Source organism: Ochlerotatus camptorhynchus, unplaced genomic scaffold, assembly GCF_037179485.1.
Source record: "Ochlerotatus camptorhynchus isolate MF236.1 unplaced genomic scaffold, CSIRO-AGI_Acam_v1.1 ptg000055l, whole genome shotgun sequence".
Taxonomy (NCBI): Eukaryota; Metazoa; Arthropoda; class Insecta; order Diptera; family Culicidae; genus Ochlerotatus; species Ochlerotatus camptorhynchus.
In genome coordinates this window covers 4,755,001-4,779,428 of record NW_027040545.1, presented here as the reverse complement: position 1 = coordinate 4,779,428, position 24,428 = coordinate 4,755,001, and the positions used below count along the sequence as shown (strand labels likewise).

The window sequence follows — 24,428 nt, the reverse complement described above, 5'->3', positions numbered from 1 at the left end:
TGTACTTATGTCATGTCATGGAGAAAATATTGATGCTAATCCTTTGTACTAATTCATATTTTGAATTAGATTAGCTAGAAGAACTACCCTCATACAACATCATCAAAACGGCGTCTTATGAATAACTAGTCTATTTGTCTACAAATCTTCGGTATAGTTGTGATTAAAAATTGAAACGATGGAAACAAGCAATAGTATGTAAAAATATATGTATAATACATTTTGAGAAATTAGATTGGCTCTGCTCATGAAATACAGATCTAATTGTGGAAGCAAAAATGTACAATACTGAACCAGAAATTAAGAGAAAAACATCGACTAACGTTCAATGGGCGAAAACTAAAGATCCGCTACTTACTCTGGAGCCGACACATTATCTGGGAGTTTTATGACACAACGCTGTCGTAGGATGCCCTCCCACAGCTGCACACCCACAATTCCAAAAATGAAAAACACGAAAAAACACAACAGCAATACGTTACCGAGCATGGGTAAGGTGTCAAGCAAAAGCATGACAAGTATTCGCATACCTGAAAAGTGGAAAATTAATAATTGATTGCTCTAGTGTCTCGCAAGTGAATTAATCTACTATCTAAAGTATGAGTTTTTTATTAAGATTAGATTGTTAAAACTTAATACACACTCTATCACAGTGCTGCCACTGCAACCGGTATTTAAATTTAATAATACGTCGGTAGAGCTGAGAAGAGAATGAAGTGCTACTTACTCGGTATTCGGTTGATCGCTCGAAGTGGTCTAAGTACACGGATGGTTCTGATCGCAGTAAGATTTAAGTTTTCCACTTGAAGACAGTATTCTAAAGCACCAGCTAGCACGATGAAGAAATCGAGCCTATTCCACGAGTCAGCTAGATAGGTACCCTTCCCCCATGCACCCATAGCTACTATTTTGATTGTCATTTCGAGGGAGAAGAAAGCGAATATAATATCATCAAATATCTGAAAACAATTAAAAATATTTAGTATATTTAACATTTAGCAATGTGAAAACAGAACCTGTAAAATTTTACATCGATTTGTAACGCAGGCATCATCCACACATGGCTGGTACATTCCTAGCGTAATACAGTTCAGCAGAATTACCAACATGGAGATTCGCTCGAACCACGTATTACAAAGAGTTGAGGAAAATTATATCTAATAATGCTCGAAGGTAGTTACAAAAAATAGTTTTCAAGGTTTTGAAAAATATATGAAACGAAATATGCTTCTAAGTGCTTTGATTTGTTTTAGTTCTTTTAGCCTATGGCTAGTTCATCTCCAGAGAGAGTGCTTTGAATCTCCAGTCAAGGCTGCTGGCCGTGATAAACAATAATTAACTTTTGAAAAGGATATGGATTTGTTATCAACTGCAGGCACCATATTCTCGGCTTCGTATCCTGACTGAGGTACTTGAGCGAGTACTCTGCAAATCCTGGATATGGAAGATTGGGTTCACCATACGATGATGAGGTATCGCCATCGCTGCAGCTACTTCCCGAGGAGTGCATCGTACCACTCGTAGATGACGCTGAACCAGTGGATTTGTCTCCCTTCTTGCGCATACTGCAAGACTCGTTATAATTCCCACAGTTATCGTTATATGCACTATTGACGCTGGGTCTTCTATTGTTCTTTGTGGTAACACTGCGTTTGACAAGCGAACTTCGCTTATCAGGACATCTGTTAAGGACTTGTTTAGATTTTTGCCTCGTTCCCACATTTTGTTCATTATCAACGTCCGATTGTGATTCGGAATAGGCATTCATCATTCTGATAGAGATCTATATTAACAGGATTGCAGGGTGATCACATAGTTGAGGAAAAATTGTCTGGAAAATAAATCAGAGACGAAAGATCATATTTATATTTGGTATATCATTCTATCATACTATGAAGATATTGAATTTATTTGTAAAACCGAAAGAAAATACAACGTACAGTGCACTCTCTACAACTAGAATTGAAGGGGCCATCGAGTAATAGAACAACCATCCCATAGGAATCACCATCACAGTAGCCATGACATGCATTTTGACTATGGTTCTATAATTCTATATCGAGTTGTGGAGAGTTGTTGTGGAGAATGTTTTTGACGTAGGACTACGTCTGTGATTTCTATAGGGAGGTACACTTTTTGAAAACCGAAAATGTAACATGTAACAAAATTATGAAAGAATTTGAACGTTAATAACTCAGTTGCGCCTGGACCAATTTCAATAATTTTAACACCAATCAATCAGAAATATTTCTGCAGATTTGTTAAATTTAAGACCTTATTTATTTTTCAAAATGTCACTATTGAAAATTGCACAAATGTGCAACTGTTGCTATGATAGTTAAAATTTTCACCAATTGCCTACGAAAAGCGATTTCCCTAACCATACGGTGTTTATTCAATCACCGCGTTGTGAGCGGTGGTGTTCTCCAATACGCAACGAAAGGCTGCCTGCAAGCAGCAAGCTGCAGCCCACATGAGCATCCATAGAAGGAGGAAGAAGCCGAGGGGGCGACACATCTAAAATCAATCTTCGAAAAATCATCTTTCATTTCTCGCATCTACTTGCATCGTTCTTCATCTTTTTGCAGGAAATCTTCAAAATCGACATAAATCTTCCTTCTATCTACTCAGCGTGCGTGCAGCTAGCCACAGCAAAACACAATCTTTTCTGCATCGTAGATAGAGTCGCCCCCCTCGGAAGAAGCCGCACCGCTATTGATCGGAATCAGTAGCTCTTCGTGAGTCGCAGTGGGCCATCTATGTCAAGCGCGTCATACTAAAGAGTATAAACAGAGGGAATCCCGCTCAAATTTCTATTCCTACACAAAACACAAGCTCCTGCTGTAGTTAACAAATAAGATTTATTATATAAAACTACGTAGTCCTACACCACCATTGCGTACAACCCCATAGGACTATCCCTTGTAGTATTTTTTTTTAAATCTCAGATATTTATTGATTTTTCGCTATAGGATTGGACTTTATTTGTAGAACCTGTATGAAGTTAGATTTATTTTAGTAAAACGCTCGATTTTCAACTTTTTACCTATTGGACGAATTTTAGAAAAATGTTAATGGAATATTAATAATCTTAACAACACCTAAAAATGAGAAAAATTTCAAGAAGTTTAGTTCATTGTATTTTAAGATAATAAGGTATTTCAAGAAAAAAGCGCTTTTCTCAAATAGCTCTTACCTTTAAGAAACGCAACCAAATAAGCCCATTACTGTACCAATAATTGATAAATGTATGATGATTCAGCAACCAAAAATTCAAAAACGTATCTCTTTAAATTGGGCTTTTACAGCTGTTTTTCTAAACTTTAAGGACATCTGTACGCTCAATTTTGAGATACACTGTATGTTGTATCCGCGGAAAACGTCTAATTTAACTTAGAATTATGAACGTAAAATTATGACTTTAAGTTTTTGCAACTTTTAGCAGGCTTTTCGTTTCTTAATGATATACTGGAAACGGGGGAATGGCTTTAATGTTGGTATATAGATTAAAAGATTGGGCCCATCGATAAAAATCTTCTGTTTTTCATTTTTTTCTTTGGTTTTATTGAGATATTCGCTTTTGAATGTATATGAGCAGCTCAACCAACTCAACCAACTAGAACGAATTTCAGTTGCTCCTGAAATCTCATGCTCGTAGTTGCTGACGCTCTGTTTGCATTATGCAGACTAAATTTTAGTACAGTTTTAGTACACTAACACCAGCATACCATCACAAATGTAAACACCTTAGAAACGATATGCTGATATGTAGATGCTGAAACCTGTTTACATTGTGTTGACAATTTTTTTAGTACGATTTTAGTACACTAGCACCAGCACACCTTGTGGTTTTGTCCTTGCTATAAAACATACTCTAAAAACTATAAAACACACACATACACACACAACGCGTATTTCTTTCTCGCGATATTTGTTGATCATTCTGCAAATTCTATTCATCTCCTGAAATTCTTAATCCCAGAGATTATGGTGAGCTTTGATTGATTACCCTCAGGTGCTTAACCCTCCGATGCAATTTAACGTACCGGAAATGGACATTTGACTTATTATTGTATACCTTGTAGCTGGGATCTCAATTTTTAGGTCTAGAACTAGATCTATCGATATTTTCACGGAAAATGCTGTCCTTTTCACCTTTTCCACTCAGGAGATTAATTGAGAAAAAATGATCTTGATCAGGAAATCCAAGATGGCTCACATTGGGCGTTTCATCGCTTTTTGCAAATAACGATTTCATGGGTAGATTTATGTTCCAGTTAAATAATTTAACTTTTCCTCACCTTGTAAGACAACGAAGTTCTACTAGGGCACTACAAAATTTGTTTCTACTTCACAGGAAATGTTTAATTGAGATTTTGAAATCTGAATTTCGTGTTGGGTACTTGATGAAACTTGAACACTGAAAGTGAACTGGAAAATGCAAAAGACGATTGAGAACTAAATTTTCCGATCCATCGGAACGCATGCGTATTAAATGTAAACAAACGTGTTTTCCACCGAAGAGATGCAACAGCTGAATGCCGAAGCGGGTGGTTCGCAAAATTCTAGGGATTTGTTTACATGATTCCAGTACATCGTTATACCTCACTGGATGAGGAAAAACCGTTAGTTTATACGTGGAATAATTCTGATTTACACGGATTGAAATACGCAACAGGTTGCGCTTGGTCGTTCTCTGAAATTGTATGCTTCTATGGGATAAGTAAATAAAAGATAAAGGGGAGCGTACAACAGTTGGGGGCTAATCATAAACTACTTTGACTGTTTTTCGATAGGACAACCCCTCCCCCCGCGTAGACAATCTACACTTATGTGTAGAAATAGTAATTTTTTTCACTGATTCTCCGAAAATGTATGGATAACATCACTTTATCTGCATGCTTCAAAATAAAATTTTGTACAAGTGTTGGGTGTTTGTGTGTGTCATTATGGATGTAGAACTCAAATATGATGAAAATTGATTTTTGTTTGAATCTTTATTTAAGAGATCTTTAGCCATAGGCTAGTTCATCACTGAAAATTGAAAATTTACCATGATGGCGTTTACGTCATTTTGTCATCTCAATGCAGTTTGGATTTGCTTGCTGACGCGAAGCAGCAAATTGAATGCCCTGCTGCGGCGTTCCTGTGTTAACCTTTCAGTACTCGCACCAGTCACTCGTTTTTTATTAACATACCAACTTTTCGTCAGTCATCGATGATTTGCTTTTAATCAAAGCTTATGTGTTATAAGATCTTCCACCTGAACTATTGGTGACCATCAAGCTAAGATATCTAGATAGGGCTGGTATTAGGGCGTAACAGCTTTTGTAAACAATGACTTCTTTCGATGATTTCTAGAAAATCAAGGCTCGCCAACTCAAATCAACATCACCATCGGGTAGGGGACGACTTCCTCTACCCGAATGTTATGTTAGTTTGCGTGGGCGTGCCTTGAATTCCTAGAAATCATCGAGAGAAGTCATTGTTTACAAAAGCTGTTACGCCCTAATTCCAGCTCTATCTAGATATATTCACAAACCGACGTATGCGTTGGAGAGCATATCAGCTAGCTCTCAATCGTTGACATAAGCCTGTTGAGATGCTGTCCCAACCTTAGCAAATGGTACAAACTGAACGATCTCATCTGCAAGCAGGCTTGTTAAATCATGGGAATAGTAACTAGCTTTTCAAATTCAACCCGTAGTTTTGCTCCCGATAAACTGCAAAGAGGAACAAAGACCGTAATCCTGGAATAAACCTTTTGATACGCTGCTCGCCTTTGTTATACTGGTGAAAGCTGGACGCTGGTTAACTACGACATCAATAATTAAAACGCTTGAAACTTTCTTTCCACACCCAATGCTTTTGGTTGATATGTTTGTGGTCATCCATTCGTGGGTACGTATTCTACAGCGTCACATAGAAAGATAGATTCGTCCGTTTTTGAATAATGTTGCTTAATACCTACACAACTATAACGATTCATTCAAAAGCTGTGAGACCCAATTAATCAATGTAGAATTTGTACAGTCTGTATAATGACACTAGAAATTGCCCGTACTTACTCGGGTTTTTCTGTCAAAAATAACTGTCAAACCTACCTCGACCGAATACGACCTTGTTCGACTTCCTTGTCTCAATTGACAACCTTTTTATACACTGAGACAAATAGGCATTGTTCCAACGGTCTAAAGCTGTCCAAAGGTGTTGAGATCGTTGGTTTTGCGGACGTCGTCGTCTTAAAGGTAACAGATTTATCATGTTTGCAAGCATCAGAAGAGATGTCGCTATCTGCGTTGTTTGTTTTTTTTTTCTGTCTTCGCTTGTACTCCCGGTCCAGAAATGTGTGGCATCGCGAGTGAAATTTGTATGGTTCTTCTACTAGAAGTGTTGAGTGCATTATCAAATGTGAAAAATCAGTGAAACTCAATCGAAAAAATTGTGTGGTCTGTGATGGAAACTAGGGTGGTAATAATGACCATTTTGCTTTGGTTTCCAAAAACTCAATTTCATATCCATTATATGAGAAAATCAGGTCCGCGGAATGGAGGATGTCAAGTGAGCGTTTCATCGTTTCATTGCAGTAGTGTAGAAGAGAAAAAGGGAGAGAGTGAACACCATCCGAAATGTTTTGTGTTGGCGGTGATGACACAATCGAAACAATGAAAAGTGTATTTATGGTGATGCAAATTATGGTGTTGATAACGCATGGCTTCAAACATTTTGTATATCCAAATAAAACATATTTCATTCTAGCATCATCTGCTGACCCTTGCCGCGGGTATATCGTGGAGTCTCAGGTACCCGGTTCAAGCTTTAGTTGGCGGCGGTGGCTCTTCTTGACCTTCTACCCCCTGAGTAGTAAGTGTCTAGGGCGTCTATGTGATCTTTTGCTGTACCTGTTGTGGATATCTAGTGCATCCTATTCCCTTAACTTCTTGAGTTACCCTTTTTGAAGTACTAGTCTTCACAACATGAAGGGCACAATTAAGCTGGGTTTACATAGGGCAAGTCAAATGATCAACTCAGTTGAATTCAATTGGCTTGAAAAGTTGAGTCTGGTTCAACTTTTTTCAATTCAAGTGAGTTGATCAAGTCAGTTGAATGGCATGGTTTACACGTTCAATTCGCGTTCAGGTCAGTTGAATTCAACTGACTTGATCAATTGACTTGCCCTATCTAAACCCAGCTTTACGGAGCATGAGATTTGATCAAATTATTCGCAGTTCTACTTGTCCAACGCCCCCGGATGGGTGTGGGATAGAGGATAACACACACACGTCGTCTTAACGGCAACAGGCGAGACGCTAGAAGAGGTGGAAATGTTGGCAACCGAGGCGATCCAAACGGATGAAAACTTGATGCAAGGAGCGAAGCTGTAGGATGTAGGTAGATAGGTGCAGCGGGCAGAACTTACCGTCGGGGAGCATGCCGTAGCCTCGAAGCGCGTGCTGAAATACCACGTCGATTATGACTGCGAGAAGTCGGCAATGGCCATCAAGGTGGCGTAGTACCCATGAGAAGCAATATATGAAACACATGCAGATACATAGGGGAATTTACGTATTCTCGTCAATCTAAGCAGCGTCCGCACTTCTATTAGCATTTTCACAGCGTCACGCACATATATGACGTGTCTGTTTGTTTCAATTCATCTGCTGCTTGCTTCTCCATCCATTCCAATCGACAGAATTCTTCAAAACTGTTTGAAAACGATTTTACAACGCTCTAAACTTCTCAGGTGAGTGTGACTATTGTCGTCAACCTCTTTTTCTTCGGCAACCTTCCCATTAGAACTGCGTGTTAACCAGCTGTTCTATTATCGGCAACTCGAAATCAGCCCCATTTTGTAGTACGTATGCGTCATTTGAAGAAAAATCTTGCATAACAGGATTGCTCGGTCCTACAAATATAATCATATTGAAGCTGAAAGACTAAAGAATCGTTTGGATACATTCAGGGAAGTGTGTTGATGGTAAAACATAGTGAAATTAACGTTTAAATTTGGGTTGCCGAAAACAGTCAATGGGTGCCGAAGCCGACATTTACCCTACTTAAAATACAAACCCGAATTAAATACTGGTTTACATTAAAATCAATGAATACATATATTGCTTCTGGATGGATACTACAGACGGTCCTAGCTAAATTCATACCAAACAACTCTGGATTTTTGTTTTTGAATACTTTATTATAGAAATTTTTAGTCGTAGGCTATAGTTCGACAGTGAGCATGCATAAGGGCGTATACGCGATGATCGATTCTCTTCATCGTTTTTCTCTTTGCATTGCTACAGCTAAGCGAAACAATTTTGTAGAATTTGTTCAATGTAGAGTTGTAATAGGTTGTATTGGCTTTCAAAAGCAACAACAAACGCACCGACAAACGTTAAATCTAGCGAGTTATTAAGAAAAGAGAAAATCGATGAAGAGAATCGATCATCGCGTATACGCCCTTATGAATGCTCACTGTCGAGTTCATCTCTTAAACAACTCTGGATCGAGCAGTAGCAAGATGTGTCTCTGGCGTATTTTCATCGATACGGAGCGACGGAGGTCTGCAAACCAAGCGGATACGGAAGCGGCAACGCCCACATTCATCTGGATTTTTATGTTACTAGTTGCATTTGATAGATCGTGATTTTATTCATGTATGGTGTAAAATCTACGAGAGCCATTTTTGTTTAACTCATTTAATTAACTTTAAAAATGGGCGTATTTTTCACGAAGATCTTTAATAACTTTTCAACAAGAGGTAGCAATTTGGTTGCTCCAGTAAAATCATGCGGTATAAAAAGTTCTAAAAGTATCTTAAATAAGACATTTTTGAGAACTCAATTTATTAAAAGCTTTTCAGGAATAACCCTAAGTTATTTATAAAAACCAGATTAGCAAACAAAAAACTAGACTGGACACATATAATTTCCCTCAAAAATTTACATTTGCTGCACAGCGATGTAAATGTGAAAAAGCTCTTTGTTCACCTTTTTGTTCACTTCAAATATTCGCAAGCATTCCCAGCGATCAAGAGTTCATGAATAATCAAAAAAGCATTCTAATACGAATGTTAGGAAGCTGCAAGTGCATACAAAAGAGGATGCTATACTTACCAAGAAATGCTTCAGTAATTGGCTCGGGCATTGCATAAAAATTTAACAAATTTATTAACCTGATTTCTGTCGTGTACGCCTTAGCGAGGCTTTGCTGTAAAATCAACTGTGGTTTGAATTGGACTACAGAGTAACGCATGCGTATGAAAGTGTGATCGAAAATATATGGATTGAGGTCGACACTTCTATCTCGACAGCGATTGGAACTAGTCGTGTTTTTACTTACTGTGGTAATTAAGAAAACCCATTAGAAATCTCCTTTATCTTCTAATTGGAAAATAAGTATTTAAGCGTGGACAATAAAATTTCTTCAATCAAAACTTTCTGCCTCCAGTTTTTCGACAATACTTTAATTATCGGAAGCTGAACACATTTTGGCGACGTTTACTTTTACCCTATCTTTGGGGGATTCTGGCAACACGGATATACAGTGGTGGCCGGCACTTTTCGACCATTAATGCACTACAAACTGCAGTAAGGGATGAATGGCATAATATTCCATTAATAATGTTGGAAAATCTCTTTGATTCCATGCCGAATCGAATTTATGACACAATTCTGAAAAATGGTGGTCAAAATAATATAAAAAGAAAGCTGCGCTTATCAGAATTTTCATCCATAAAACGCGTTTAATTATTCTAAGCAAATATTGAGAAATAATATAAAAGCGTCTTATAGCAGAAATAACCAACTGATCTAACATCTTCCTCCATGCACAATACTGAAGTTTTGTTTTGGACATGCTATTTAATCTTACAACCGAAAAATGTCCTTGTGCTCATAGGAATTTATGGCGCTGTATATCTTAAAGGTTTACTTTTTGTATTTTTTATTCGGGAAGTTACCATATGTAAGTGATTTTTCACCGAACTTCTGTAAACAGGTGGATGAATCATCCTACTAGAACTTTATATCAAAACACTTTTTAAATGCGTAATGTGAAAGTGCGCGTGGAAGTAAGGATGTTTTTCTAGAGAATTTATGTACAAGGTCAGGACGAAAGTATTGTCAGTATCTATCATGAGTTTAAGTGTATTAACATAGTTTTAATTAATAGTTATATTTTTTCTAGCGCCTTCAGCTATGTACTTTTAAGTCAAGGCCAAGTTTCCGGTTGACTTCGTTACTGGCTTACATCGCCTTGTGAAAATGATACAACAAATAATACTTTCCGTCCATCTGGTACATTTTTCAAGAGGCGATTTAGATTTATAAAACAACAGAGGATTTGATTGCCATTTACCTTTGTCAGATTATCCGTATAAAATACAGACTTTTGGGCCTACCACAATTTTCCAGACGTATCTGTAAAACCATACCGAACGGTTCGGTTATGTCTTGTTTAGACCACAGAGATAAAAAATGTTATAATGTTATAATGATTACACTAGTCTACAAATAAGCGCCGCCGGTGGTGTAGTGGTAAGCGTGATTACCTCTCACCCCAGCAGGCCTGGGTTCAATCCCAGTCAGCGCCGCCGGGATGTTCTGAGGCATAAAATCTCTAATCATGCCTTTCTTCGGAAGGGAAGTAAAGCCCGGTCTATGAGTTGATGGGTCGATACGTAGGGTCCAGGTGTGGGAGCTGCCTTCCTGGCGTCGGTAGCATTGGTACTCAGTACGGTAAGATCGACGGAAAACAAATCATGGAAAAAAAATCAAAGTTTCACCTATGATTAAGTATAATCGTGCGCTGAATCCAAAAATGTAGTCAAAAAAATCTCAGTATGATAGTTTTCTAGATACTGCCAAAAACGATATTTCACTTAACGAAGTTTGTTTTATGAAAACAAATATCATTAATTTGGCGTTAAAATAAGATAGGGGAATTTACGTATTCTCGTCAATCTAAGCAGTGTCCGCACTTCTATTAGCATTTTCCCAGCGTCACGCACATATATGACGTGTCTGTTAGTTTACATTCATCTGCTGCTTGCTTCTCTATCCATTCTAATCGACAGAATTCTTCAGAACTGTTTGAAAGGGTTTTTACAACGCTCCAAACTTCTCAGGTGAGTGTGACTATTGTCGGCAGCCTCGTTTTCTTCGGCAACCTTCCCATTAGAACTGCGTGTTAACCAGCTGTTCTATTATCGGCAACTTGAAATCAACCCCATTTTAGAGTACGTATGCTTCATTTGAATACAAATCTGGCATAACAGGACTGCTCAGACGTACACATACAATCAGATTGAAGCTGAAAGACTAAAGAATCGTTTGGATGCATTCAGGGAAGTGTGTTGATGGGAAAACATAGTGAAATTAACGTTTAAATTTTGGTTGCCGAAAACAGTCAATGGGTGCCGAAGCCGACATTTACCCTATTTGTATTCTAGTAAACAAACTTTTTTTGAGAACCGCCCTTTAATATTTGGGCATTCAGTGAAGTCTATAGAGGTATCTGAACGCTTAAGTGTGATTGCAAGGATTGGGTCAGCTCTAGCCAATGATATCATCACCAGAGAAGTGTATGAAATGTATGATTCATGATTAGCGTAATCAGTTAGTCATTGTATGGTATAGTACATCAATTTCCAGACTCCTACCGCGAGATCAATTGTGCAATGCCTCATTACTTTCGGTGGGATTCCCGTTCAGTCGAGCTACGTGAAAACTAAGGATGGTGGTAGGTAATGAAGTGGTAGTGGGTAACGCACAACGAATAATTACGCTTACTCACGTAATTAGCAAATTAAACCGCGTTCAAGCAAGATCATCCAGAAGTGTCATCACAATACATCAAACCACAACGGGGACGGCCTCGACGTAGTGGTGAGTATCCATACCTAGTGTTGAAGTAACTGTAAAAAATCAAATCACAAAGTGGATGCACATTGTAGCGATTGTTTATTATTCTGTTGAAGTCCAGATTAATTATTAAAAACAACTTATAAGTTAATAAAAAAAATAGAACTGCAGTGACTTTCACAAAAAAAAAACATTAGATTGCCTTTCAATGGAATATAAATAAATAAACTAAATAAACTTCACACTTAGAACAATTTAATTATACACGTGACGGAGTTTGAAGTATAGATTGAAACGTAAACAAACATGTTATATATAGAGTTGGTTGGAAATGCTATCTAACATGAAGAATTAGTGTGATAATTTATTAACTAGAGAATGGTCTTAGAAGAGGGAAGGTAGATAGTTCCGTTTGAGTACGACAGTATGAACGGAACTATCTACCTACCCTCTTCTAAGACCATTCTCTTGTTACTAAATTATCCCACTAAAGCTTCATGTTAGATAACATTTCCAACCAAATCTGAAAATCGCAAACTTCGCGTATGAAGTAATATTAAAAAAAAAACGCTTTGAATGTTATGTATAATTAAGCACTCTGAGACTGAAAAATATGCAACTCCAGGAGAAATACCTTAGATTCATCTAGCCCAGAAGTGGCTAAAAATCACCATAATAAATAATTTAAAAAAAAACTGCATTTCACGTCTTTAATGCTTGAATGTTATGCCACAGACAAACAGACATAACACTCGCAAGTTGTTCATCGAACAAACATTTAACAGACAATTTAAAAGTATCGTAGTTGGTAGTACTGCCACCTGTGGCGCGCATAGTCAATTCCCTTGCGTTTGACGTTAACACACTACCGCCATCTGTTCAACGTACTACCTACCACAGTGTACTTAACAGATATCGGTAATGTTTTAGCGACGATGTTTTACAGTGAGAAATATTCAATGTTTTATGTCTGTTTGTCTGTGGTTATGCCTTAAGTGAAGCTTGTATATTTCAGTCTCAGAGCACCGAAATTTACATGATTACGTAGTATGTGCCTTATTTTATAGGCAGCTCATAAATAAACACATATTATGCTATTTTGAATTGGAATTGCTTAAATATGCAAGGATTTTTCCAATGTCACGTTCCATCTTTGCCAATTTTATTTCGTATAGTTGATCTTTTTCCATCGATTGGTTCTTTCTATTGCGAGAATGTAAAATTTCCTTGGCATATTTCAATATTTTACCATCCATTCGGGAGAATGAAGGCAAGACGCAGCAGCCAATAGTAAGCTTGATCTTCTCCTCCGGTTGTTTATCCAGTGGCAATAGCTCTATGTGACTTTCTACGTCGGTTCGAGACGCTGACAAGACATTGCTGCTCGGTCGTGGAATGAGTATGATGTTAGACTGATTGGGCATTACGATGACGTAATGCAAGGGTAAGTATTCCGGGAACAATTGAAGGAATGTGGATGGAAATAGGTTGAATATGGCTTTGGTACTGAAAAAAAAAATGAATGTGTTAATTTTTTTAAATGTTTTTTTTAGGAAGTAATGGCACTTACAGATATCCATTGATGTCTGTTGTTTTTAACGCATTCTCGTACTTGGAGATGACATCAACTTTTTGTGACAGTCCTATTAATTCAGCTTCAGCTTTGATCGCCTATAAAATCCATCACTTATATGCAAATTCAAGTATTTTAATAATATATTACAAACCGCAGTATCACTAACGGCCAAACCGTTCATCAGATTGAATATCACAATGGCAACAAAAAATATAAATAGAACAAATATGAGGTAACTGGTGCTGTTGGTGTCAAATTTTATGTTTGCAGCTTCAAATTCACCTGTAATGAAACATAGAAGTCATCAATTGCAAAAGTAAGAATACTTTATAATGATCATTTTCTTACCAGTCAACATAACCATCGTTTTCAATAGAGAAGTTCTTATATCAGAGAACGTATTGAACTTATCTTCTTCTTCTTCTTCTTCGTTTGCACTCTTTTCAGCTGCCGTGGAAGAGGCATCTTGATCGTTTTTCGGAGTTCTCACATTGAACAATGTGTAGAAGCAAAATGCGAAAGAAATCAGTATTATAGAATACAATACCAAGCTCTTCAGGAAATTTTTAGATACCGTCTTCAGCATCACCATGTGTGTAGATATCGAGAGGACTGGTAACGTTCCTACCAGTAGGGTAAATTCTACGGCAGATAATAAAATAACGATAGCAGATATAACCTGCCTCATTTCGCTTTCGAAATCCTCCTTCAAAAGGACTGTGTATGATGCAAGGATTAAGACTATTTCCATCCAGTTCTCCAGTGACTTAAAGTACATCTTCCTGTGTAGCATCATTTGTCCAAGTTCTCTCAGCGCCATGTATGTGGCACCCACTAAAGACAACCATCTTAATGTCTCTTTGAGGAAACGATCGACATCATCCTGTCCATAGCAACCCACAACGTACCAAGTAAACGACAGAAAGAATAGGGTGCATATCAAGAAATTTATATAGAAGTAAAGACTCAGCCTTAGCCACTTTATCAACACAAAACTTGATATGACGGGATGCTTCAATAGGTGTTTCAAGTCTGATGATTTTGACATGTACATGATTGGTAACATTTCATCCGCGAAACAGTTTGTGGCGATAGTTTTGTTGCCACTGTAATTCTTTTTATACTCCGGTGGAACCAGACATGAATAATCAATATTGATTTCATAGGCATCATCTCCCGGTCGTTTCTCATTGGCCGTTAAGCACGAATCGAGGTAGTTTTCCAACACTTCTGGGCTCATTTCATAAATTGGCAATTCCTTGAACATGTTCTGTTTGCCAATGTATGCAGAATTTCTCAGGAGTAACTCCACTGCCGCGTCTACTTTGTATTTGACTGCATAATGGAGTGCACTGAATCCTTTTTGATCTGCTTTATCGATTTCAATACGTTGATCACCCAGCAAGCAGTTGAGGCACTTAAAAAATGGACATTTGTCCTTATTTTTGAGGATATTTATTTCCTTAATGACCAGTGACAGAAGCGGTTCTTTGTTGATTTGTTTGATATCAGTCTCCGTGTGCCCGAGCTTTGACAGCAAATAATTTAGTACATCGTAATTTCCGTAACTACAACATCTGGTTAGAAGTTCTGGTAGTTCAGAATCTGAATCAAATACGAAATCATCTTCCACGAGTTTCTTCACCGATGCTAACGTTCCAGAATGGACGGCAGCCTTCACTAGCTCTTTCAAGTCTTGTTTCCACGCACTTGTATCATGTTTGTGCTTATCCTTATATTGCTTGTAAGCCACATCAAACTTTGCATCCTTGTGTGACTTTAACATGGACATGAGTACCACCAAATTAGTCTCCATTATGTAGGAGGGAATTATAGTATCCGGGAAATACTCTACTATTTTATTCCGAAGCTCACCTTTTCTAAACGAGTCAACGTCTACGCTCGTATGTTGGAGACAATGTTCCAATATCTCCTTTCTCCAAAACTCTGATTTCGTTTTCCAACTTTTCGAGTTCTTTACAAACACACCAAGAGGTGTGCGATTATCATCGTTGGGAATGTTGAAATCTGCTCCATTTTTCAACAATACTTTGATGCATAGAAAAACGTTACTCCAGTTGTTTTGATCTATCACCTCGAACAGCATATGCAGAGACGTTCGATCTTGATAAGCCACGTCAATGTTAACCGTCGAATTATTCAATAACACTAGAATATTGTTGGGATCTAGCGATGATGTTGCAAAGTGGATTGGATACTTGCCATTAGCGTTTTGCTAAAAGAGAAATCAGAGTGGATTTTGTAAGATCTATAATTAACATTATTTAAACAAATCGTTTGTTTACTTATTCAACATGTGTAAATGCTTTGCAAACAAAGTCTTACCATTTGCACATTGGCTCCATTTTTCAGACATTCCAAAATGAATTCCGCACTACCCTCTTTCTGACAAGTTTGTTCGAATACTGTAAATCCAGTGCGATCGTCCCGTACATTCGGATCAGCTCCCCAGTTCAGAGCGTACTGAAAATGTTTAATATTTCCCTCAGCCAAACTAGCAGCAAGTGCTCGCTAGAAAGATGAGAAGAATGATGATACGACATAAAAAGCAATGAAATGATTCGTTTGTGCTGGGGCGTGTCTACTTCAATGGAAATTAAATTTCTTTCGTTACTGAGATTCTCGATGAAGGTACACCCTTACTCTAGATTTACCATTGTCATTCTTACCTGTGGATCAGCAATGCATAGTAACTGAACATTGTTTGGCCCGTTCATTATGGCCCGAAATTCTCACACTTGATGCCAAAAAAACCGGTTTTTGATACGCTTTTCAACTTCAGAAAGCTATCGAGGAAGACCAAAATGTTTAACGTGAGTCATGACGTTGCAGTCAAGGCTGGAAATGTATTCTCTTATAATTAATTATTTATTCACGGAGGCCTTAGTCACTGTAAACCATTCAGCAGTTAAACTTTTAGCAGGTTAACTAACTTATTCTGACGACTGCATGCATGCGAGTAATTTACAAGATTAATTTACCAGTTTAGATTGAACAATAAGATTACAACTGGACAAAAGCTGAATTCTGCGCAAGAGGCTAAATATATACTACCGGATAGTTTGAGCTGCACGAAAACTGTGAATGGATAACCTGTTGACACTGCTGTATGAACGTTTGCTACAAGTTGGTATTAGTTCGTCCCACATGTTTGCAGCACAATCCATTAAATGAACCATATGTTTGGTTGATCGTGGTGAACTGAACGAGCACGTCATTTCGTTTTCCGAGGTTTATTTGTTATAGAGGAAGACAATCCAAAATGTATTCGTGACGCATAGCTACAAATGATCGTTTGTATTACAAGCTTTTGTATGAACTCTTAAGATATCCTAATACCTAGTATGTTTTACGTTTATGTTACAAGAAAAGGTTGGAAAGTATCCCAAGCAGTGTTCAGAAAATCATTTTCAAATTTCATTCATTGAGACTCAAAGCGAGAATAAACTCCCGTGCGAATGCAGAAACAAAAATCCCGCTTGAGATTCTCATGCATGTTCACGCACTCACATTCACAAAACCGAAAACTTTAAACCCTTTGAACTCATAAAACCTACTCAAACGTCAATGGATAGCATGTTAATGCATATTGTGTTATTTTCTCACCCCTGATGCACAAACAATAGTAATAACAATGAATATCGCCAAACTATAAAGGCATGAATTTTTCAACCTGAAAATTCATCTGTGATTTTTGCGACGTTGAATTTTGTGAGGCAAAACTCATAGACGCATAAACTCATGCATGAGATTTGAGTTTTTGAGTTTTTCCGATAATCTCGTGTACGACTAATATTGTCGCAACATTGGATTTTACTCTCGTCCCCCTCCCCATGGACATGGAGGTTGACGGTACTGAAGCAAAGGGTTATGTTTAATTTCTTTATATTTGCAACGATGATGATTTCCTATAGTGACACATATCACCTTCATAATGCATCAGTATGCCTCAAACGATTAATTCTTGGTTGTTAATAGAATTTCCTTGATGAAATCGGCTGCTTCATGCAGACTGAGCAATTCTGATTATAGTATCAGATTTGTTCTGTATACAGAGGAACTGGAAGGGCTTTTTAGAAACTTCTCACCAATAAAGTAATGATCTTCTAGTAAATTTTGCATTAATTTTATTAATATTTTATTTTATTTAAGCATATTATTTTTGTTACAGTCAATTAGCATTCGCATACGATACAAGAGATTTAATATTACTTGCTCGTTTTTACGTAAAATAATCAATATTTGTTTTCCTTGTAATTACCTTTGAAAGTTTTTTTCAAGTATTTTTTGTGATCTGAAAATTTTCCCAGTTAGAAGTTTCGAAGTTGCGAAGCTAATTCATGTCCACTGGACTAATAGAAAGATAGGCAGAAAAAGTGTATCATGAAGAATGGCACTCACTTGCTATAGATGTGTGATTTTCGGAGTTTTGAATTCGTTAGATGTTGTAATGGAGACCTCCCTTAGCTCAGTCGGTAAAGGCACAGCTACAAAGCAAGACCATGCTGGAGGTGGCTGGGTTCGATTCCTGGTCCGATCTAGGAATTTTTCGGGTTGGAAAATTTCTCGACTTCCCTGGGCATAGAGTATGATTGTACTTGCCACACAATTATACTAATGCAAAAATGGTACAGGCATCGAAAGCTCTCAAGTAATAACTGTGGAAGTGCATCTTAGAACACTAAGTTGAGAGCACGCAATAAGCTAATATGCCATACGCAATAAGCTTGAAATGCGAGGAAGAAGAAGAATGTAATGGAGATTTGTGTTGTTGGATGCGGGAGGAGATTGCAGTGCGGTTGTTTGACGCATAGAGCCTGTCAATTTCACCTTCAGATTGTCGCAGTCAGCGGTTTTATGATTCGTGAGCGCTTGCGATTCGTAGAATCGTTGATTGTGACTGCAAGTGAATTTGGCGGGTTTTGTGTGTCGGACGCTTACTTTTTGGCCTCTTCTTGTGTCTAACATGTGCAGAGTATCATTATAGCGTTTGATGGTTTTGAGATTCCTGGGTGCGTGAAATATATTTGTGAGGATATCTTTTTGAGATTTTAGTAGTCACGTTTTGTTTGTAGTTTATATTTTATTTCTTTCATGTAATTATCGTAAATAATAGTGATTCAATAATAGATAGTGCATCCATATATTCGTACTTTGACGCGAAGCGCTGTGGATTATGATGATTATGACTCCTGAGAAGATAAACTCAGGGTGTGGGGATGGGAGAAATAGCTCTCCCGACCCACTAAACCTTACTCTGAGCTCTAGGCCCTTGCCTTCCCCGGAACCGCCCGAAAGCATTACGTCATGGGAGGGGGCCGGTTGCGCTATGGCGCATCACTAGGTGTTGTGTCCGACGTGACACTCGCTACTGCACAGTGAGCCTTCCTCTTGTTGTTCGCTGTTCGTTGTTCGCCTGAGTTCTAGAGCAGACGTGATAGCCAGCCAACTGTCCAACAGGGCAGCTTAGGACAGATGTGACCGCTTAGAGTGCTAAGCACTCTAAGAACCCGGCGTCACTCCTGCCTTTGCACAACGAGGGTTTGTGCAGGGCTTCTCAACCTCTTGGGACGAGCTGGATGGGGGCGAACTACTTCATGCCCCTGCTCGATGACCCTGGAGGGATCGATTTTACTTACTGAGCAGAAAATCATGGATTTAACCCCAAGCTCTTCCACAGCACAATAAATCGCCACCATCATTTGTATATTTGATATTGAACATTAACCTCGGAAACTATTTGCATATCAAGCGAAAACGTAGTCCTGCATTGTCGCGAAGCGTTATGGTTCTGAGATGCTCGATGGGATCGTTTTTGCTTACATAGCAGAAAATCATGGGTTTAATCTCAAGCTCTCCGTCATGACTCTTAAAATTGAATATGTTCTTTCGATAGCCGGCTATCGAGAGATTAAATAAACAACAAATAAACAATACATACTTTTGGTTGCATCGCCAAATTGAGGTGAATCCTAACCGAATACCCTACCCAACCCTCCAACTCCGTAGGACTTATGAGGGTGTCGCTAAGTCGGTGGCCTCTCGTTAAGTAAGTATTACATCAACATTTCCTTCCCAATCCCTAGTTATGGTAAAGATGGGCGTGGCCAGAAATAGCGACAGTCATGCTTCTGTTACTCTTGTTTAGATTTGAACCAATGTTTACTCCCCAGCATTATTCCTGAAAGTAGTCTAACTGAGAATTTCAGAAGAGACGTGAGTGTCGCTAGTATCCAATCTACGAAGTATATCATAACAACGTTAACATTGGATTTTACTCTCGTCCTGTACTTTAAATATAACGTACGCGTAACGCACAATAACGCATCATTGTGCGAATACAGCGCACTATGTCTGACACTATGTCCGACAGCGTAACAAGCGGACAAGAGTAATTGAAATATTATAAAATCATTATTGTGGAAAAAATTGTTGATTACAACCTCAACTTCCAGAAATATCGGAAAAAGTTTCCGAATGAAGTTTAAAGAAACTTCCAGAGGCAGCTGACTCTGTCAGGAGATTTACATCCAGGATTTCTGGGGCATGTCAGCAGGACTTTTTTAAGGATCTCTGACGGAGATCCTAGGAGAAATCGTAAGAATCGTTTGGTCAGAAGTCAGAAGTAACAGGGCAAGTCTGAAAGTCTCACTGATGGAGGAGGAGGAAACCATAGTATTTCCGGAGAAATTCGGAATAAACTGCAAGGATAAATTGGAGAAATCATCCGCTGGAAGTTTGAAGAAATTTCCAGAGAAAGTAATACAAAAAAAAAATCATAATAAATCTGGAACAAACTTCCGTGGAAGATGTAAGAAAGTTGTGGGAAAAATTACAGGAAAACAAAATTCCACGAGTAGTCTTAAGCGGTACGTTCAGACCGAGGGGACGACTCTATCTACGATGCAGGAAAGATTTTGTTTTGGTGTGGTTAGCTAGATAGAACGAAGATTGATGACGATTCTGAAGATTTCCTGCAAAAAAGATGATGCACCATGCAAGTAGATGCGAAAGAATGAAAGAAGGTTGAAGAAGTTCGAAGGTTGTTTTGCTAGTGTGAGTTTTATTGAGCATCTAGAATTGAGATATCGGTTCGGACACGCAGCGTCATCCCGCATCCCTATCGGCATCACCTTGGCGGAGGACACCGAGTGCTACAGGCGGAGAGAAGCTGGAACAGTACGGAAAGTTGTGAGAGTGGAGTCATTGGCTAAGTGGCAACGGGAGTGGGACGCAGCGGAGAACGGTAGATGGACACTAGAATGATGCAAAATTTGACTTTTTCGCTCCACAGTGCTTAAATGGTTTCAAATCGGGTCCTGATTAGCCTCCAAAAGTTACAGACTTCGCACAAACCATTTGAAGTTTACATGTAAATTACTATGGGAAATCTAAAATTTTTGTTCATTGCCTTCTAGTCTTTTTCCATATTGAGCTGCGAAACGGTTCTATAGCCATTCTTATAGAAAATTTTCTGAGCTACAACTTTGCTGCAGATCATTTCTATGTAAAACGAGACAGGAAAAAGTTATTAATTATTTAAAAGATTGATAAACTTATGACATGATCAAGCAGCTGCTCTGTAGGCAACACTGTATTTTGCAGTGTGACATAGTAGCCATGATTTTGGTGTCCTATTCAACGCCCCAGAAACACCAATGTTGCCTGCTGATCAGTTAATTGAGCATGATCATAAGACATCAGCGCATTGAACCATTGATAACTTTCGATCCTTGCATTTTATCAAAAAATGGTCTCCAGCAAAGTTGTAGCTGGGCAAATTTCCTACAAGTACAGTTGAAAGTTTTTGAAGCAAACCGATATGGTGAATTATTAGATAGACATGAACAAAAATCTTGGTTTTACCATAGTAATTCCCATACAAACTTCAAATGGTTTGTGCCATCTCAGTTTCTCACCAAATGAGTTCAAATTTTGAGAGGTTAGTCAGGATCTGATTTGGAATCGTTTAAGTATTGTGGAGCGAAAATTTCAAATTTTGCATCACTCTAATGGACACACAGGGTAATAACGCGCGTGCGCGCGCGTGTGTGTTTGTGTTTGTGTATGTGTGTGTGTGTGTTTTTTTTAAAGTAAGTTTTAGGAAAGCTTCAAGAAGCCTGTTGGCACGGTGTAGTATCCACTAGTTGCCTAGTGCAGCTCCACTAAAACCCATTCCTTACTCTCTCCTCTGCTTGGATCCCCCCGGGACCACTGTGAAGCGACTACTTTGGGGGGTGGCTGTGCTCATGCACTTGTCTTACTCTCAGCGCTAGCTGGCGTTGCTAGATCGCTGCTCTTCTCTCCATTTACGCTGCAGCTCCGACATAATCTGCGTGACTGCCCTGCTGACGGCATTCCAAGTGCCCTCCTCTCGACACATTTCAACGACGACATTCTCCACGTTAAGGACGGGCATCTCCGTTCGCACTGCCTCGAACCTTGGACAGTCGAAGACCACATGCTCCGGCGTTTCATCGACGTTGCCACACTCCGGACAGAGGGGGGACGCTGCGTGTCCGAACCGATGCAGGTATTTCCTGAAGCAGCCGTGGCCAGACAGGAACTGCGTTAGGTGGAAATTGACTTCTCCGTGTTTTCTGTTCACCCAGTTCAAAAGAATCGTTATTAGTCGATGTGTCCATCTACCGTTCTCCGCCGTATTGCACTCCTGTTGCCACTTCGCCAATGACTCCACTCTCACAACTTTCCTTACTCTTCCGGCTTCTCTCCGCCTGTAGCACTCGCTGTCCTCCGCCAGGGTGATGCCGATAGGGATCATACCGGCGATAACGCATACTGCTTCCGACGAGATGGTTCTGTACGCACTCACGACTCGCATGGCCATGAGCCGGAACGTACTGCTCAGTTTCCTTTGGTTCTGCTTCGTTTCCAGCAATGGAACCCAGGCTGGACCTCCATATCTTAGTATCGATGATGACACGCTGGCCAGAAGACGCCTCTTGCTACTGCTAGGACCAGCGTTGTTCGGCATGATTCTAGCTATCGCGTTGATGACCTTCGAAGCCTTCTCACAGGCATATTCGATGTGGCTGTTGAAGTTTAGCCGGTCATCGATCATCACAGTTACTGACCAATAACACTTCCGTTTTGTGGTGGGCTATCTGCAGCTTCGCTCCTTGCATCCAGTTACCAATCATGTCGATCACCTCGGTTGACAACACTTCCACCTCTTCCAGCGTCTCGCCTGTTACCGTCAAGACGACGTCCAAGGACCAAGGATGGAGCCTTGTGGAACTCCCGCTGTGATCCTAATCGATCTCTGTCCCATGTCTGTCTCGTAGACCAGAACCCGGTTCTGAATATCTCCTCAGAATCTTGCACAGGTAGTCAGGGACCCTCATTCTATGCAGTGCTTCGGCGATGGCCTCCCAGCTGGCGCTGTTGAACGCATTCTTGACGTCGATTGTCATCACGGCGCAATATCGATCTCCTCTCCGCTTCTGTTTGGACGCCTTCTCAGCTCTCTCGGCCACTGTCCGAATTGCATCCACCATCGATCTCCCTTTCCGGAATCCGAGCTGCCTATCCGACAATCCGTGCTCACTCTCCGTGTATTTCGTCAGCCTGTTTAGGATGATCCTCTCCAAGAGTTTTCCGAGTGTATCCAGCAGGCATATAGGCCTGTATGATGCTGGATCCCCCGGCGGTTTTCCTGGTTTCGGCAGCAACACTAGCTTCTGTATCTTCCACCTGTCAGGGAAGTGACCCTCGTTCAGGCATTTCTGCAGCACCATCCTGAACATGTCCGGGGATGACTGGATCGCCGCTTTCAACGCTACGTTGGGGATTCCATCCGGACCGGGAGCTTTCTTCACCTTCAATCCTTTCGCCACTACTACGAGCTCCTCGTTGGTGATTTCGACGTTATCTCCCTCTCTTTCTCCGTACGGTGTAGGTGGCCAGGTTGTTGGGTCGTGCTTCGGGAAAAGTCCTTCCACGATGACTTTCAGCTTCTCTGGGCACATTTCAGCGGGCATCGTTGGACCTCTGATCTTCGCCATCACGACTCGGTATGCGTCGCCCCAGGGGTTGGCATCAGCGTCTTGACACAGCTCCTTAAAACAGTTCGACTTGCTCTGCTTAATCACTCGTTTAAAAGCGGCCCTGGCCGCTCGAAACACTTCTCTTCGTTCCTCTCTGTCTGCTTCCGTTCTTGCTCTCTGAACACGTCTTCTGGCTCTGAGACAACTAGCGCGGAGAGTACTAAGTGCCTCGTTCCACCAGTAGACTGGACGCCGTCTGTTATTTGGCTCCAGTTTCCTCGGCATGGTCGTGTCACATGCTCTCACTAACGTTTCTGTCAGCTCGTCCGCATTTAGATCTACGGGACTCCCGTCCACACGAAGTGCCTCAACGAACAAATCCTTGTCGAAAGCTTTCGTCTTCCACTTTCGGTCACAAGTTCTCGTCCTCCGTACTGCGAATACTGCAGTATTCCGTTGACCGATGCCATATCGTATCGCCTGATGGTCGCTATGGGTATATCCTTCGCACACTCTCCAATCCATGTTTGCCATCAGCGACGGACTGCAGAAAGTAACGTCGATAATGGATTCTCGGCCATCTCTGCGAAAAGTGCTGCTGGTGCCTTTATTGGCCAGCATAACTTCCAGTTTTGCCAGAGCTTCCAGCAGACTGTGCCCTCTTGCATTGGAACACCTGCTTCCCCACTCCACTGCCCAAGCATTGAAGTCTCCTCCGATGACTACCGGTCGTCGTCCGACCAGCTCTTCGGTAAGTCCATCAAGCATCTCGTAGAACTTCTCAATCGTCCATCTGAGGGGTGCGTAACAACTACACATGAAGATTCCGTTGATTTTGGCGATGACGAAGCCTTCGTATGAGCTCGCAACCACTTCTTGAATGGGGTATCTGCCCATAACTTGTATAGCTGCCATCCCAGCTCTATCCGCAACCCAGTTACCGTTATCGGGAGGGACTCGATA

General features: G+C 39.9%; 2 protein-coding genes across 13 annotated transcripts in view; both read right to left on the bottom strand.

Annotated features, from left to right (window-relative positions):
• Ca-alpha1T (Ca[2+]-channel protein alpha[[1]] subunit T) overlaps nt 1-5,817 on the bottom strand; it is a 39,018-nt gene extending 33,201 nt beyond the window's left edge. For 10 of the 11 annotated variants that reach the window (XM_065239393.1, XM_065239386.1, XM_065239388.1 and 7 more), the window contains exons 1-5: nt 4,302-4,426; nt 1,357-1,831; nt 1,017-1,129; nt 728-959; nt 359-530 (exon numbers count right to left, since the gene is read on the bottom strand). In XM_065239393.1, the coding sequence (XP_065095465.1) occupies nt 359-530; nt 728-959; nt 1,017-1,129; nt 1,357-1,771 (932 nt within the window). In that variant the 5' untranslated portion in view covers nt 1,772-1,831; nt 4,302-4,426. Of the gene's footprint in view, nt 1-358; nt 531-727; nt 960-1,016; nt 1,130-1,356; nt 1,832-4,301; nt 4,427-5,761 lie in introns of those variants that run through there. The other variant, XM_065239387.1, reaches the window with a different exon arrangement.
• Nucleotides 5,818-12,316: 6,499 nt separating this feature from the next.
• pain (painless) lies at nt 12,317-16,509 on the bottom strand. Of its 2 annotated transcripts, none has more exons than XM_065239445.1 (6): nt 16,113-16,509; nt 15,784-15,969; nt 13,786-15,673; nt 13,589-13,719; nt 13,432-13,532; nt 12,317-13,367 (listed from the first exon to the last, which is right to left on the bottom strand). In XM_065239445.1, the coding sequence occupies exons 1-6, from the start codon at nt 16,173-16,175 to the stop codon at nt 12,956-12,958; spliced, it is 2,781 nt and encodes a 926-aa protein (XP_065095517.1). In that variant the 5' UTR covers nt 16,176-16,509; the 3' UTR covers nt 12,317-12,955. The 2 variants fall into 2 exon arrangements, with proteins under 2 accessions (XP_065095517.1, XP_065095518.1); XM_065239446.1 differs by having other exon boundaries at nt 16,128-16,509.
• Between the last annotated feature and the right edge of the window lie 7,919 nt (nt 16,510-24,428).